General features: G+C 37.2%; 1 protein-coding gene across 1 annotated transcript; it reads left to right on the top strand.

Annotated features, from left to right (window-relative positions):
• The first annotated feature begins 14,571 nt into the window (after nt 1–14,571).
• On the top strand, nt 14,572–14,862 carry LOC11436161 (classical arabinogalactan protein 11). The gene has a single exon (XM_003622237.3). It carries the CDS (start codon nt 14,572–14,574, stop codon nt 14,860–14,862), a length of 291 nt encoding a protein of 96 aa, XP_003622285.1.
• The last annotated feature ends 650 nt before the right edge of the window (nt 14,863–15,512 follow it).

The raw sequence follows: 15,512 nt of genomic DNA, 5'->3' as shown, positions 1-15,512 counted from the left end.
TATATCTGGCTAACCACCGTCTCCCTTAGGGCATCTGCAGCTGTTCATGACTATCTTCATCAAAAGCTCCTATGCTTGCAAATTCAAAGTTTCTAGGAAATGTAATGATTACTGTGTTCAATGTACCACCAACCAATAAAATTACCATTTTCCAAGCTTTGTAAATCCGTGGAGTCACGCCTTCGGCTGACCACCACTCTTATACATCGATTTGAGCCTGTGCTTTTGTTTGAAACTCTACTTTCTTTTTACTTTCAAAGCTATATACAAAACATTTTCCTTCTATTTTGATAATGACAATGCTTGAAACAAACATTTTTGAAAATTGAAAACTTTCTGTCTGTTTTGAAAAGCAAACCTGAGCAACAGGGTACATTCAAATGAAACATGCACGAGCGAGAGTATGTTGATGTCTATTTCAATATGTGTTACAAGCAGGTCCTCCTCCAGGATAGTCTGTGGTCAATGGCAAGAATGAAAAAACAGAATAAAAATGCATGAAAATGAATAGGCTCGCTAAGTTGAAAACCCGAAAGGGCGGCTTAGGCAAAAATGAGCACCCCGCTGGATTGACAACCCGAAAGGGCAGTCCAGGCAAAAATGGGGCATTGAAAAGAATTTATTTCCCCGGTGGATCGAAAACCCGAAAGGGCGATCCAGGCAAAAATGGGATGCAAAAGTGAATGAATGAAAATTGAGAAAATAACATGCAAAAAGCATTGACCACAGATGCGACATCCACGATACATCCGGCATTATTCCCAGTAGAGTCTCCCAAGATTCTATCCCCAGCAAGTTGCATAGCTACCGGCCCTCAGCCTAGGTCCCGATACGTCTCCCAACGACGTCATCTCCAAAGAGGATTTCCAGGAATGCGTAATATAGCACGAGCCACTACGTGCCCAATACTCTAATGTCTTGTCTGTCTCTGCGAAACTGTGTCTACAAACTGCCAACAGTCATGCATTACAAGCATTCATACATGCATAATCATGCATATTACGTGCCCATGCATTTAATAAAACTGTTATATCATCCATGCATATTGCATTTCCAATGTCAACATCAGTCTCAATTCAATACTCATGTCAGGTTCTCTGTCAAAACCTTGTGAGCCAATAATATCGGTCAATTTCTACCTTTCAAATCAAATCGACGTCAAGTCAATTTCAACCTATATTTTGTCAAAAAACTAATCCCCTGTGAATTTGTTTATGTTCGGTCAAGTGGCTAGCTCAATCCAAGAGCAGCTTGAACCTACCTATTTGCTTATGTTATCGGTCGAGTGCCCAGCTCAATCCAAGAGCAGCTTGTACTTGTCAATATGTTTCGGTTTGGTCAAGTGGCTAGTTCAAGTCCAAGAACAGCTTGTACCCGTCTATCTGTTTCTGTTTGCTCAAGTAGCTAGCTCGATAGAAGAGCAGCTTGCGCCTGTCTATTTTGTCTTTGTCTCCGGTGGAGTAACCAGTTCGCATCCAAGAACAAGCTCGCACCTGTCTATTTGCCTTTGCCTTCAGTCGAGTGACCAGTTCGAATCAAGAACAACTCGTGCCTGTCTACCTTTTCCATGTCCCCGGTCGAGTGACCAGTTCGAATCCAAGAACAACTCGCACCTGTTTGTCTGATTTTATTCCATGTCAAGTGCCTAGCTCAATCCAAGAGCAGCTTGTACCCGTCAATTTGTTCCTAGTCTCCCATCTACCCTGTTATCTGTTAACTTACCAATGTCTACCAATCCCGCAATGGATACGACATCTTTTGTTAATTCCAGTTTTCGCTTATCTTGCACTCATAATCCAAATGTTGCACGGCATTCACGATGTTTGAAAATGTACAAGCGTATTTTTACGTCCAAACACAGTGCAAATGTTAATATTTAAGTATCTTCGTCCCGTCAAGCCAAAGACTCCGTCTCTTGACCCTCCAGACAAAGAAACTTAAATAGGGGCAGCTGTTATACCCTGATTTTGGACCTAAAAATACTCGTTCAAATTTCTTTTTCACTGATATTTGTCAATTCTCTGTTATTTTACTCTGAATCTTTACTCTCTTTTTAAACGTATTTTACTGCCTCTGTCTGTCTTTTCTTGCATTACAAGTCATTTAAGAACTCTCTGAAACATCGTATTACATTTTCTTGCATTTTATTTCAAAAATCATACAAAAGGGTATTTTGGTCATTTCCTGCAGTGGAACCCATTTTAATCCCTGTGTTTGTCTCTGAGTCTTTTCAATTTGTTTGTACAAATCTTTGTTGAGTCTTTGTGTAAAAATTATTTCAAAAAGTGCATCTGAGTCAGTTTGGGTCAGTTTAGTCCCTAGGGGCATTTTGGTCTTTTCATGTCAAAATTTCGGCAGGGAGGTATTTTAAAATACCTCATGTCAGTAATTGGTTCGTTTTAGTCCTTTTGTTGATTTTATTTTTGGTTTCACTTTACGTTTTTTCAAATTACCAATTTTAGTCCAATTTTATTTTTATTGCATTTTAGTCCAATACTTTTTAAAATTGCATTTTTAAGTCCTTTTTCATAATTGCAGATTAGTCCTTTTTTTTCTTTTTTTGCAGAAAGGTCCCAAAACAGATGTCATTTTTTCATTGGTTCTCAGCTCCACATGTCAGCTATAAATATAAACACAGTGTCAGAAATTTCCAGATCAGATACACAATCACTGCCACATCACAGAAACAGATTTCAACTTTCTCTCTCCATTCAGTTAGATCTAAACAGAAAAAATCTCAAGAACAAAGAAAAAAACCCTAGAAATTTCCAGAGCTAGAATCCATTGAAATGGCTTTGATTCTCAGAGATTCGTCAAGGAATCATCATCATTGAATCGTTGCTCTGCAATTCAAGTGCGAGTCCACCACTGAAAGCGGCGAACTCAAGCCCGATCGTAGAGGCTTTCCCGGAGACGAAGAAGAGGGACGCAAATCAACATATCGAACCTGTGAAGAAGAAGAGAGGATCGGAACAGCAAGAAACCAAGCCAGAATCAACGGAACAAGATTAAAATCAAGCTTTCCTTGAAGATCCGGTTCGGAATCACCAAGAAAACCACAGGTAAAACTCAAACTTCACCTTTTTTTTTCGCAAGAACAGATAAAAAAGGAGAATCAAGTGTAAATCTGTAGGATTCTAGAAGCACGTAACCAAAAAAGCACAAAGAACAAAGAGAAACTTCATTCAAAACCGCAACTTCAAACTTAGATCTACTACAGTTGAAATTCTTTTTCAAAAAACTAAGCTCAGATTCATGCATAGGAGAAAAAAGGATGTTTGAAAATGTAAATTTTTTTTGAATCGGAGCAAGGAAAATTTTCCGGCGGCGGCGGCGCCACCGCGCCGGAGAAGTTGAGCATGACCGGAGAAGACGACCGGATTCTAGAGAGAGGTCAGACTCTCTCTCTCTAGAATCCAAAGAAGAGAGAGGTTTTTTTGAGGATTTTGTGTTTTTTTGTTGAAACTCCTTTTTATATACTCCTCTGTTCCCACGCGCGCGTGTGCATGCTCTTGCTATGCTCCTTCGTATTGTGAACCATCAGATCTGGATTGTTCCAAGATCTGATGGCTGCTGTGTATTTGATTTTGTTTCCTGTGTGTGATCTTTTGTGTGGAGTATGTTGCATCTTCTGTTTGAACCGTTAGATCTTTGATCTAACGGTCACTGCGCTTCCTGCAATTTTACACTATCTTTTGTGCTTTTTTTTGGACCCTTGGATCTTTGATCCAGTGGCTGTGATGTGATCTTGGGAGCTAGATCTGGACCTCTGGATTCATCCAACGGTCCAGATTAAATCCTGCTGAGCCTTTTTTTAATTGCTTTTTAATTGTGTTTTAAATACTTTTTTTTACACTTTCTTGGTGTTTTATGCTTCTAAAAAATTTCTAAAAATATTTCCCTATCATTTTAATTTTTCCTCTAAGTATTAGAATTTATTTGCTTATTTTTGCATTTGTTTTCTTTACTTTGTTCTTTAATTTTTGCTCATTAAATTCCATATATGTTCTTGATGCATTTTTACATATTGTGATATTTTTGCATGTGAAATAATGTGTGGAAATATCTCTAGGAATATGATATAATGCTTGGCTTGTGTGTACTCCTATGATCCTCACATTGTAGCTTAAATTCAAACCTTTCAAAAATGGCTATAATGAGGGAATTATAGGTCATATGCATATATGAGTGTTATACCTAAATTCTAGGTGTATTTTTACCACTTTGTTTCATTGCATTATTTTCTTTCTCTTGTGCTATTCAATTCTATATTGCTTGCATTCTTTTTTATCATTTTGTACTTGTGTTACTAACTCTTATGCTTCATATCTCACTCATTCCATAAGCACCTAATCTTTGTACCCTCATTGCTCTTAGTTTAGGTCTTCTTTTCGTATTCATTTCTATGCCAATTGGTTTGTAATAAATTTAGTTAGTTTAGTTTAGTTTACATTCTTGCAAGCCCATAGCATGTATCTAGGACTCAATGTAAAGGACTATGGACACTATAAGTGATGTACACCGACACAAGCACCGACACGCACACACGTTGCATGCTTACCGTTTAGATGTATGCTTAGGAAACGCGATTTTTAGACAAATGCCAATTTTCAAAAAAAAAGAATAATAAACCAATTCCATCACTCAAATCTTTTTTCCAAACAAACCTTGGAGTCAAAACTCCATTGAAACTTTTTTCCTTTATTTTCTTAAACAAATCCAAATGAATCCTAATTCCTACTTAGACTTTTTTTTAAACAATTGAACCAACCATTCACTATTTTTCTCTCTTATGCCTCTAAGGCCTCTTTCTCTTCTTCAAAGCCATTTTTCAACCAAAAACTAAAATCAACCAAACACACACAAAAACAATTTTCGAGAACGAACTACGATCGGTTTTGATCCCTTAAAAGGGTACGTAGGCAATGAGTTAAAACTCCTCCAAGCCAAATAAAAATAAAATCTCAATCATCTTCTCTCCCCTATTCTTCACTCAACTAAAACTTCCTTTTTTAAGTAGGCAATAAAAAATAAAGCGTAGAAATAAACTTAGGAGAACGGTTCTTATGGAATACCATAATCGTTCCGGGTGCCTAACACCTTCCCGTAGCGAAAACGACCCCCGAACTTCAAATCTAAGGGTTTTTTCTCAATTTTGCCCTTCCCAAGAAAAAATAGAGAATATCAAAGATTGAAAGGTTCAAGCCTAATTAATGACTTGACACCCGAAAATCGCGATAACACATATTTAGTAAACAGATCTACCAGAGCTTCCACACAAGACCTTTTACCTTTTCAAAACACCATAATATCATCAGCATATAAAGCATGAGAAGGTACCTTATATCTTATTGTTCCATTCATTTGTTCCAGCTTGCCTTGCTCCACAAGTTTGCTCAAACTCCTGCTAAGAACATCTTCTGCTATGCAGAAAAGAAGAGGGGACAGAGGGTCTCCCTGCCTGACCCCCCTTGAACATTTGAAATATCCTTGTTGTGTGCCATTGATATTGATTGAGATGGTTGCAGAGTGAAGAATGGCTATGATCCAATCACAAAAAATTTCACTGAACCCAAATTTCCTGAGAACTTTGAGTAAAAAGCTTCACTCCAAAGTGTCAAAAGCTTTACTGATGTCCACTTTTAAAGCAAGATTCCCACCATAAGCTCTCTTATCCATCAAATTGATTACTTCAGATGCTAAACAGACACAGTCTTTAATGTTCCTTCCTTGTATGAACCCTCTTTGTTCCTTCCTTGAATCAAGTATTTCAATGAAAAGAAAAAGATGATTCTCTCTGTAGAAAAATTAGGCGACTTTTTTACTGTTCCTTCATCTTCTTTGTGCCAGCTTTCTAACCTTTCTTCACACTAAGGGTTTCTTCTTTTTTCAACACCGACCGACAAATTAACCACCTTTTATCATGAATTTCTTCACAATACCATGGAAATGCTTAGATCTAGACACAATTGAACACATACCAGAAAAAACCAAACCAAAAACAGCCATTAAACCACAAAAATCCTTTGCACAAGCACTTAACTCTAATGTTTGTGACATACCCCTTTCACAACTGCCCAAACCAGTCATCAAAGGTGATTTGTCCTCTATTGAGATCCCTGAGGATGAATACGAAGAAGGCTTGGAGGCCTGCAAGTATAACTTACATGGTAGGATCATATGGCCAAAAGGGTCCACCCCTTTGACTGTGGTTGCCCTGCGTAAGAAGCTTTTTGCAGCTTGGAAGGATCCGGGGAGATGGGGAGTATCATTCATAGGTAAGGGTTACTACGAATTTTGTTTTTCAAATGTTGAGGACCTTAGAAGAGTAAGATCTGTAGGCTCCTGGAATTTAGCACCTGGATTATTGAAATTGTTTGCTTGGACAAAGGATTTTAGTCCATCAATACAACAAAATTTCTCTGCTCAAGTTTGGTTAAGGATATATGGTCTCTCTCAAGAATATCAGAGACCAAAGATCCTCTTTGCTATTGCTAGTAGTGTAGGATCTCCAATTTGTACTGATAAAGCAGCTACCAAACCAATGTTTGAGAGAACTTTCGGTTAGGTTGTCAGAGTCTTGGTGGATATGGATTTGTCACAACCTTTGAAATATAAGGTGCTTGTGGAAAGAAAGGGATATGCCTTCTTTGTATATTTTGACTATGAAAATCTTCCACCATTTTGTACTCATTGCAATATGGTTGGACATCATTTGGGGAATTGTAAGAAAATCAAAACTGGTGAATCAGTGGAAAGGAAAAAACAAGATGCAAGGCAAAATGTTAATTTGAAGACTAATCAAGTTTTTGTTCAAACCAAAGATGGTAGAAGTGATAAGAATAAAGATAAAGAAGTGATTGATATTTAAGCTTCAGCTGAAAGAGAGGAAGCTAACAGGAAAAAGCAGGAAAGGCTACTTGATCAAGAAGGAAGTTCCAGTAAAACAAATCCTGCAGATCTGTTGAAGGATCAGGATATGGTACTAGAGCAGGAATTGAATGAACAACATCAAAACATCATGGTGGCTAGAGTCAATGATGATGGGAGCTCCACTGGTTCAGAGTTTGTGGATGAAACACAAACTAACTTAGTAACAGACTCAATGGATGAAGATGAAAGCATTGAAACACCTGCACAGCTCCAGGTTGCACTTGTTTCTTCTGCTGATACAAATCAAAAAAATATGAAATTTTTGAAAGAATCATGGAACAATATGGCTGAGAATGTTAATGAGGAGGCAGGGTTGCTTGCAATTCTTGAAAAAGAAACTGTCTCTATTGATGATGATGGATTTCAGATTCAAATGTCAAAGCACCAAAAGAAAACTCAGAGGAGGAAGCAAATCAATAGAGAAAACTATGCAACCAGATCAAGAGGTTCATACAAACCTTTTAAATGAAGAGTCTTTTTTGGAATGCAAGGGGTATGGCCAATGCTCCAACCAGATTGGCCCTTAAGAGGTTACTTAATGTAAATAAGCCTGATTTTTGTTTTATAGCTGAGCCCTGGATCAACTTTGATGCTTACCCTAGAGGTTGGTTCCATAGATTAGGCTATAAATTGTTTGCTACCAACATTAGAAATGACTTATTGCCCTGTTCTGTGGTGTTTTTGCTTACACAACCTTCAACTAGATGTCTTAGAGATAGATGACCAGCTTGTTGCTTTTTCTATTAGTTACAACAATATAAGGATAGGTATCTCTACAGTATATGCTTCAACAACTTATATACACAGAAGATTGATTTGGAACAAACTTCAAAATATTCAGAATCAACAACTGATCCCATGGTGTTTTATGGGAGATTTCAACTCTATTCTAGGAGCTCATGAGCACAGAGGTCATTGTGTGCCTGCTAGAGCCCCTATGGAAGAATTTCAACTTTCGACAAACAACAATCACCTCATTCATTTACCAACAGCAGGAGCTTTCTTTACTTGGAGGTAGGGTTGGGAATAGGCCAGGCCGGCCTACAGGGGCCTATGGCCTGGCCTGTTTAAGCCTGGCCTGGCCTGGCCTGTTTATTAAAAAGGCTAGGCTTAGGCTTTTTAAAAAGCCTATTTAAGTAAATAGGCCAGGCTTAGGCTATAAAAAAAGCCTATGAATCCTAATAGGCCGGCCTGTTTATGCATGTTAGGCTTCATAGTGGACTTTTTAAATAGGCTTTAAAGCTTTATAGTGAAATATGTTTTTAAGGCCTTATAGTGATAGACAAATCTTACACTGGAATAGGCTTTGAAGCCTATTAAGCCTATTTAAAAGTAGATAAAATGGAATGTTTAGTGACTTTAATAGTAAGTAGGCCTGTAAATAGGCTTTCAGGCCAGGCCAGACTTTTAAATAGGTCAGGCCAGGCCAAAATAATAGGCCTATGAAAGGCCATAGGCCAGGCTCAGGCCTGCAAAAATTTTCGTAGGCCAGGCTCAGGCCTATCAAAGCCTGGCCTGGCCTGGCCTATTCCCAACCCTACTTGGAGGAGTGGTAGAAGTGGAACCAGAAATACTGAAAGAAGGCTTGACAGATGTATCTGCAATCAGAGATGGATGGATTTTGTTTCTTCAGTTAATTGCTCTACTCTTATAAGGAACCAGTCTGACCATTATCCCATTTTGCTTTACTTTCAATTGACCAACCACAAATTTTCTTCCCAATTCAAATTTCTTAAAATGTGGAGTTTGCATGAAAACTGTAAAGAAGTTATACAAGACAGTTGGAGTCTTCCTGTTATTGGTTGTCCAATGTTTGTGTTGTCCAAAAAACTTCAAACCCTTGAAATTAGGTTGAAGTGTTGGAATAAAGAAGTTTTTGGCAATATTCATGATTTAGTCAAAACCACTGAAGCTTCCCTTCAAACCGTCCAAGCCCAAATCCAAACACTTGGCCGCATAGAGTTACTTGTTCAAGAAGAAAAACAAGCACAACATGACCTTGACTTAGCCCTGAACAAAGAAGAACTATTTTGGTTGGAGAAATTTAAAGTTAGATGGCATTTATAAGGTGACAGGAATACTACATACTTTCATAGAGTCACAAAGATTAAAAATACCACTAAATTGATCACTAGAATCAAAGATGGAGATAATTTGATCACTGAACCTGACCAGATTGCCTCTCATGCTGTTAATTATTTTCAAAATGTTTTTTGTACTAACTCTTTTTTGCAGGATCATGCTTTGGTGGAAGATGCAATTCCTGAAATGATTACTGTAGAAGTCAACAGAACTTAAATAACATTAGCATAAAGCCACAAAACTACATGTTTACTCTTTGATCATTGCTTTTCTGACTTCATTAAGTGCCTAATAACACATGGAAAGTACGAAATTGCCTCCAGCAGTAGTTAACTACCGATGCGATATGGGAATAAACAAGAACAGAAACTGCATTTTCTGTTTACAGAAACATAAACCAAACACTCTCAACTTTAATCCAAAATCACCCAATCTTAAATTGCACGAAAATCATCCTAACTTCTTCAAGTAAATCACAAGTAAGTTCTTTTCTTTCGATTTACATGCAATGTAGGTTGTTTATGACTTTATTTTACTTAATTTTGAGCAAAATGTTAGTTTTAGGTTAGGTTAGAAAATTGCAAATTAAGTATGATTTTTTTGCAAATATGTTAAATTTTATAAAGTATATATGTTATAAGGATTCTAAGCTTGGATTTTTACTTTTTTTGGCAAGTTTGATGAATTACATAATGTTATACGTTACATAAAGTATGATGAATGTATGTATGTTATATTAAGTTTGATGAATGCATAAGTTTGTTTTGCTTATATGTTACTTGCATTTTGGTATTGTATATAATGTGTGGGTTTATATCCATTGTTCCATGCCTTAGGTTGTGTTATCGTAAAAGTATATAGTTTTGAGGAAATGCCTAAATACATTGTCCATTTATTTATGTTTTTTTTTTGTTGTACATATATGGCTGGGGAGGAGGACGGGCTGGAGCGGTGTATTAGAGAGGGTAGGATGCGCAAAGGTAAAGTAGCTATGACAAATAGTCATCAGAAGGAGCTGCAGGCTGAAAACTTGTATGTTCTAAAGACCCGGAAGCGTAGGGACGCGAGGCTAGGTGGAGAGGGCTCACAGTCACAGATGGATTACTCCCAGGTGGTGGATCCGACACAAGTGCATGAGTATCCGGGGTATGCGTAGGGTTTTTCTGGATATGATCAGATGGAGGAGGATGTTATGTTTTATCAGTCGGGGGGAGGAGGTATCTCAATATTATGAGACAGAGAAGGTGGCACATGGCGAGGATGTCGATGGTCATGTGCATGCGACTACGCCTGAGCCCGAGCCTAGGCAATGTCTTCGTGCTGAGGTGGCACCTGCCGTGCCTATTGTAGGGCCTCCCTTTCCTGGAGGTCCTGAGACCACACTATTGTAGTCCGACTACGCAAAGAACGTGGCGATATCTCTTTGGGTGAACGAAAACAATGTAAGTGTTTAAATTCTTTAAATTTTTAAATGTTAAAATATTTTACGTGATTTAAATGTTAAAATGTAAGTGTATAAAATTTTGAATTTTTATTTATTTAATGTTAACATGTTTTACTAAATGTTAAATGTTTTTGGTGATTTAGTTATTAAGTTTTAAATGTTAGTGATTTAGTTTTATGTGATTTAAAGTGATTAAAATTTGTAGTGACAATGTCTTAATTGATTTGATTTTTATATTTGGTATGCTAAGGAGTATCACAGTGTAAACTCAAGGAGAAAGGTGAGAGAGCTTTCTAAGCCGGAGGAGGGTTTGAGGTGGTTTTGGGATCCTGTAGAGTCATTTGGCTTATATGGTCTAATAATATACACCGGGTATTTGAGTGACTGATGCCATGATACGTACTCTCTGCGAGAGGTGGCACACAGAGACCATTAGTTTTCATCTACATGTGGGGGAGATGATGATTGGACGATGTGTCTAATCTCCTCCACCTTCCTATCAAGGGTCGCATGCTGGACCATGACGCGGTAGTGGATTGGTCACATGGGATTACACATATGACTAGGTTGTTGGGCATGTCAGATGATGCTGCTTGTGCTGAGTCAAAGAGTGAGTATGGTTCTCATATTAGTTATCCTACATTGAAGCGGCTTTATAAGGAGCACTTGACGGTAGCTAGAGATCTGCATGACCCACAGACGAGGGAGGAGCGGCTGGAGAGACATATGAGGAGGAGTTGGTGTGTGAGGAGTTTTCTTCTTTATCTCGTCGGTAGTGCGTTATTCACTAACAAAATGAACAGAGACATCCACTTGATATATCTTGATTGTATGACGCACTTGGATGCTATTGGGAAGTGGTCATGGGGAGGGATGACCCTAGCTTACCTATATGATTATTTTGATGATTATGTTCGTCTGCTTAACAAGACGATGGATGGTTGTGGGACCCTTCTTATGGTAATGATTTAATATTTATCTTCATTTATTTATGAATTTATTCTATAATTTTTATCATCATGTTAGATTTTTTTTTTCTTCCAAAGTTCATCTACATTTATTTATGATTTTATTTTAATATTTTTGTGAAGTTTTTATAATTTGTTTATCATTTTGTTAGATTTATTTAAGATTTAATTTGAATATTTATTTTTGTGTATTATTTTTTTTTGCAGGGATGGATTTTGGAGCATTTGGCAGGTTCGTACCCAAGGAAGAAAAACAATATGGCAGGCTTAAGAGCTGATGTGCGGGAAGGAGATTGAAATTATGGCAAGCTAGCTTCCTGATGTTTTATACAATGTTTCAACACAAGACACAAACAATATGTTGAGATTAATGTTTAAACATCGAGCTAACGATAAACAAACAAATCAAGGAAAATATGAAAGACAAAAACGTAAATGATATAGGTTATTTGTTAACCCAGTTAGATGACAAACACACCTACTCTGGGGGCTACCATGCCAGGAAGGAAGTCCGCTAATGTAGTCCTAGTTATAAGTTCTCAGCACACTCGAAGTTTACAGCTTATCACCTAGACACTACCCGTATTGACTTCAACCTAGGAACTCCTAGATCTGAGATTCCATCTCACATTCACTCAATCACACAACCCGTGATTACATTGATTACAATCAAGAAGGAGACACACTCCAATAAATAAAACCTACATTTTCCTTAAAAGCTTAAGAGCGATTCACAAATACAACTCAACTAAACACATTCATAAACTTGCATCAAGGAGAGACAAGAAAGGCTCACAAACAACAGAGACTCAAAACCCTTAAAATGATCTTTTATCAATCGATGATTTTGATACAACTCAACTACAGGTCCTGCACAGTGTATCAAGATGATACAAAAAGAGGCTCACAAATAAAGCACAAGGCTTAATAACGAAACCCTAAAAGACTTAATTCAATAACATTGAATTGGAGAATAAAATTAGGGTCTGAGTCTTCCTTATATAATCATTCAGCAACATGGACTTTTTCGTCGCATGCTAAAAAATCAGCAGACCAGATAACAAGTTTCCTAAAAAGTTGGAGCATATTTAGGAAATAAACAAAGTCTCCTAAAATGTTGACACATATTTAGGAAATAAACACAAAATTGATTCTGGTCAAACGAAACGCGTCTTGGCCAACAAGTAAATGCGTGAATTCCTCAAATAATTAAAGCGAGTTAATTATGGCAAAAAATCAAGGCACACTGAAAACGTACCCACATGTTGAAACATTGGATCTAACATCTTGCTTCTATATTTGTTTAGGAAATAATGAGGCCAACATACAAATATCCAACAGAGAGAGTTTACCGTCATTTACCTGAACGGGTTAAGAGGCAGTTTGGCTTTATACTGGACATTCTCAAACATCCGTCAATTCTCCCTGAGATGCCTAAGGAGATGCTGGCTATATGATTATCTTGATGGTTTTGTTCGTTTGCGTAACAAGACAATGGCTGGTTGTGTGACCCTTCTTATGGTAATAATTTAATATTTATCTTTATTTATTTATGAATTTATTTTATAATTTTTATCATCGTGTTAGATTATTTGTTCCTAAGTTCATCTACATTTATTTAGGATTTTATTTTAATATTTTTTTTGAAGTTTTTAGAATTTATTTATCATTTTGTTTGATTGATTTAAGATTTAAGTCAAATATTTATTTTTGTGTATGATTTTTTCTTTGCAGGGATGTATTTTGGAGCATTTGCCAGGTCCGTACCCAAGGAAGAAAAACAAGAGCTGGAAGCTAGAGAAACCTTGTGTTACGAGATGGCTTACTAGTAGAGGGCATATAGATGTGCAACATTACCGCTTACGCTAGATCGCTTAGAGGTGGATAATTTGAGGTTTTCTACTTATGGTGATCACAGAGAAGTGTGCCCTTTTCAGCTTCTGTGCACTTACTCGAGATGGCTGATGTGCGGGTAGGAGAGGGTGTACCGTCATTTACCTGAGAGGGTAAAGAGGAAGTTTGACTTTATACAGTACATCCCCAGACATCCGTCAGATATCCCTGAGATGCCTAAGGAGATGATGGCTACTGTATTGATGCCTAAGGAGGTGTTAAAGAGCATGGGAGCATCAGCCTGGCTACATGGTGAAGGATCTCCTCCTAAGCCGGCGAACCGAGAGCAGCTTATAGAGTAGGAACATGCCAGAGAGATGTCGGACACAATGACGATCATCAGGGAGATTGTTCAGATGTCGGATGGAGCGTTGGCCATGAGCGACCAACTGAGTAGAGAGGAGTTACTGCAGGTCTTGACCTAGATTAGCAGTACTGGTCGCCCTGCCCTTATGTATCAAATGGCCAGACAGCGCAGGGGGCATAGGCATCGTAGGCAGCAGGGTTGATCATTAGGTTTTTTTATGTACATTTTGACTTTGATGATGGTGATGTATTATTATGACATTACCTTGTGATATTTCTATGACATTTTCGTACGTACCATTTATATTATTTCTTGCATTTTATTTTTATTATGTTAAAATTATTTCATACCTTTTATATTTATGAATTTGAAATTGGATGAAAATGAGTGAAAAAATGTGTTCAAAATAGTATGTATAAACATGTTCAAACGTGGGGAAAAAGGGAAGGAGAAAGCTATTGGAATTTGAACCAGGAATGCAACAGTAGTTAACTATTACATACTGGCTGTAGCAGTGCTGACCTCAGCGGTAGTTAACTGCTGCCGGATCATCCAACGATAGGTAACTACCTCTCAGGACAAAGTTGTATTTTCCATGTGTTAATAGGAAGTTCTTAATGTCTAAAAAGCAATTTTCTTACTCTTAGTCATGCATGTAGTGGAGGACCTATGTTGGAGAGATAAAAAAACATGACTGGCAGGGCTTAGGCCCCGTTTAACCACACATAAAAAGAGAGCATTGATTGACAAAGCTTAATTATTTGAACAAATTAACTATATTTGCAGCATTTTCCCTAATTTCTCTCACAATCGTAACCTTATAAAACGGCATTCCCCACTCAAACCAATTCACCACATTCATTCTTGTTAGTATTTTCTCTAATATTGTTTTATTAGAGAAATACTAACAACACAAACACAACAACAATAACACAATAACAACAATGGCTTCAAAGGTATTCGTTCTCGCGCTCATCTTTGTTGCCATTGTTGGCGTGGCTATGGCCGCTGAAGCCCCAACTTCATCACCAAAGGCATCAGCACCAGTTGCAGAAGCAGAATCCCCAAAAACCTCAGAGGCTCCTACCACCTTTTCTGATTCACCTCCTGCCCAATCCCCAGTGGTTGTTGACGTTGTCCCTCCTGTTTCCGGCCCTGGTGCAGCTAGTGGTGCTTCTTCTTTGAAAGTCTCCGCTATTGTTGCTGTCGCCGCAGCTGGCTTCTTTGCCTTTTAAATTGTTTGTAACGAGCTTTTGAGGAAATAAATGTGTTGTTGTTATATTGGTGCACCTTGTGCTATGTTGTGTTTGTGAAATGTGCATGATCATAATAGTATTATACAAATCAAGAAATTTATAATATTGAATATGATTATAATATCAAGAGTTTCAGATTATTTATTGTTCCATTCATTGAAATGGTAAAAAACAATCCAAGAGAATAGTGGTGATGATCGTCCTTAAATCAAAAACCAAATGCACATTTTTTTAATTCCAAAAAAGAAAAATTAAAATACATGAAAAAAAGTGAATCAATTGGTCTCAAATGGATTAAAAAAAGCAATATGTATCCAGTTTTGAATTACTTCATTTGGTTGAGGTTGACATAATATTTGCTTTGTAACAGATATTTCAAACTCATGGAACATTACTTTATGTTCCTTGCTGATATCTCAAGAAATTGACGGAAAAAATTCAATAGAATGTACAAACCGACAAAATCTACATGGTTCAATTTGATTCAATTTTAATTAATTTTTTTGAAGTAGAAACAAACCAAACTAAACTGATGATATAGGTTTTGGTTTCGTTCGAGTGATTGGATCATCTAAAAATATAAAAGTTCAATTAGATTCAGAATTTTTATATTTTTTTAGAAGAAAATA

The sequence above is a fragment of the Medicago truncatula genome, chromosome 7, assembly GCF_003473485.1.
Source record: "Medicago truncatula cultivar Jemalong A17 chromosome 7, MtrunA17r5.0-ANR, whole genome shotgun sequence".
Lineage (NCBI taxonomy): Eukaryota > Viridiplantae > Streptophyta > Magnoliopsida > Fabales > Fabaceae > Medicago > Medicago truncatula.
The sequence above is the reverse complement of the archived record's forward strand: the minus strand, read 5'-3'. Positions and strand labels throughout refer to the sequence as shown.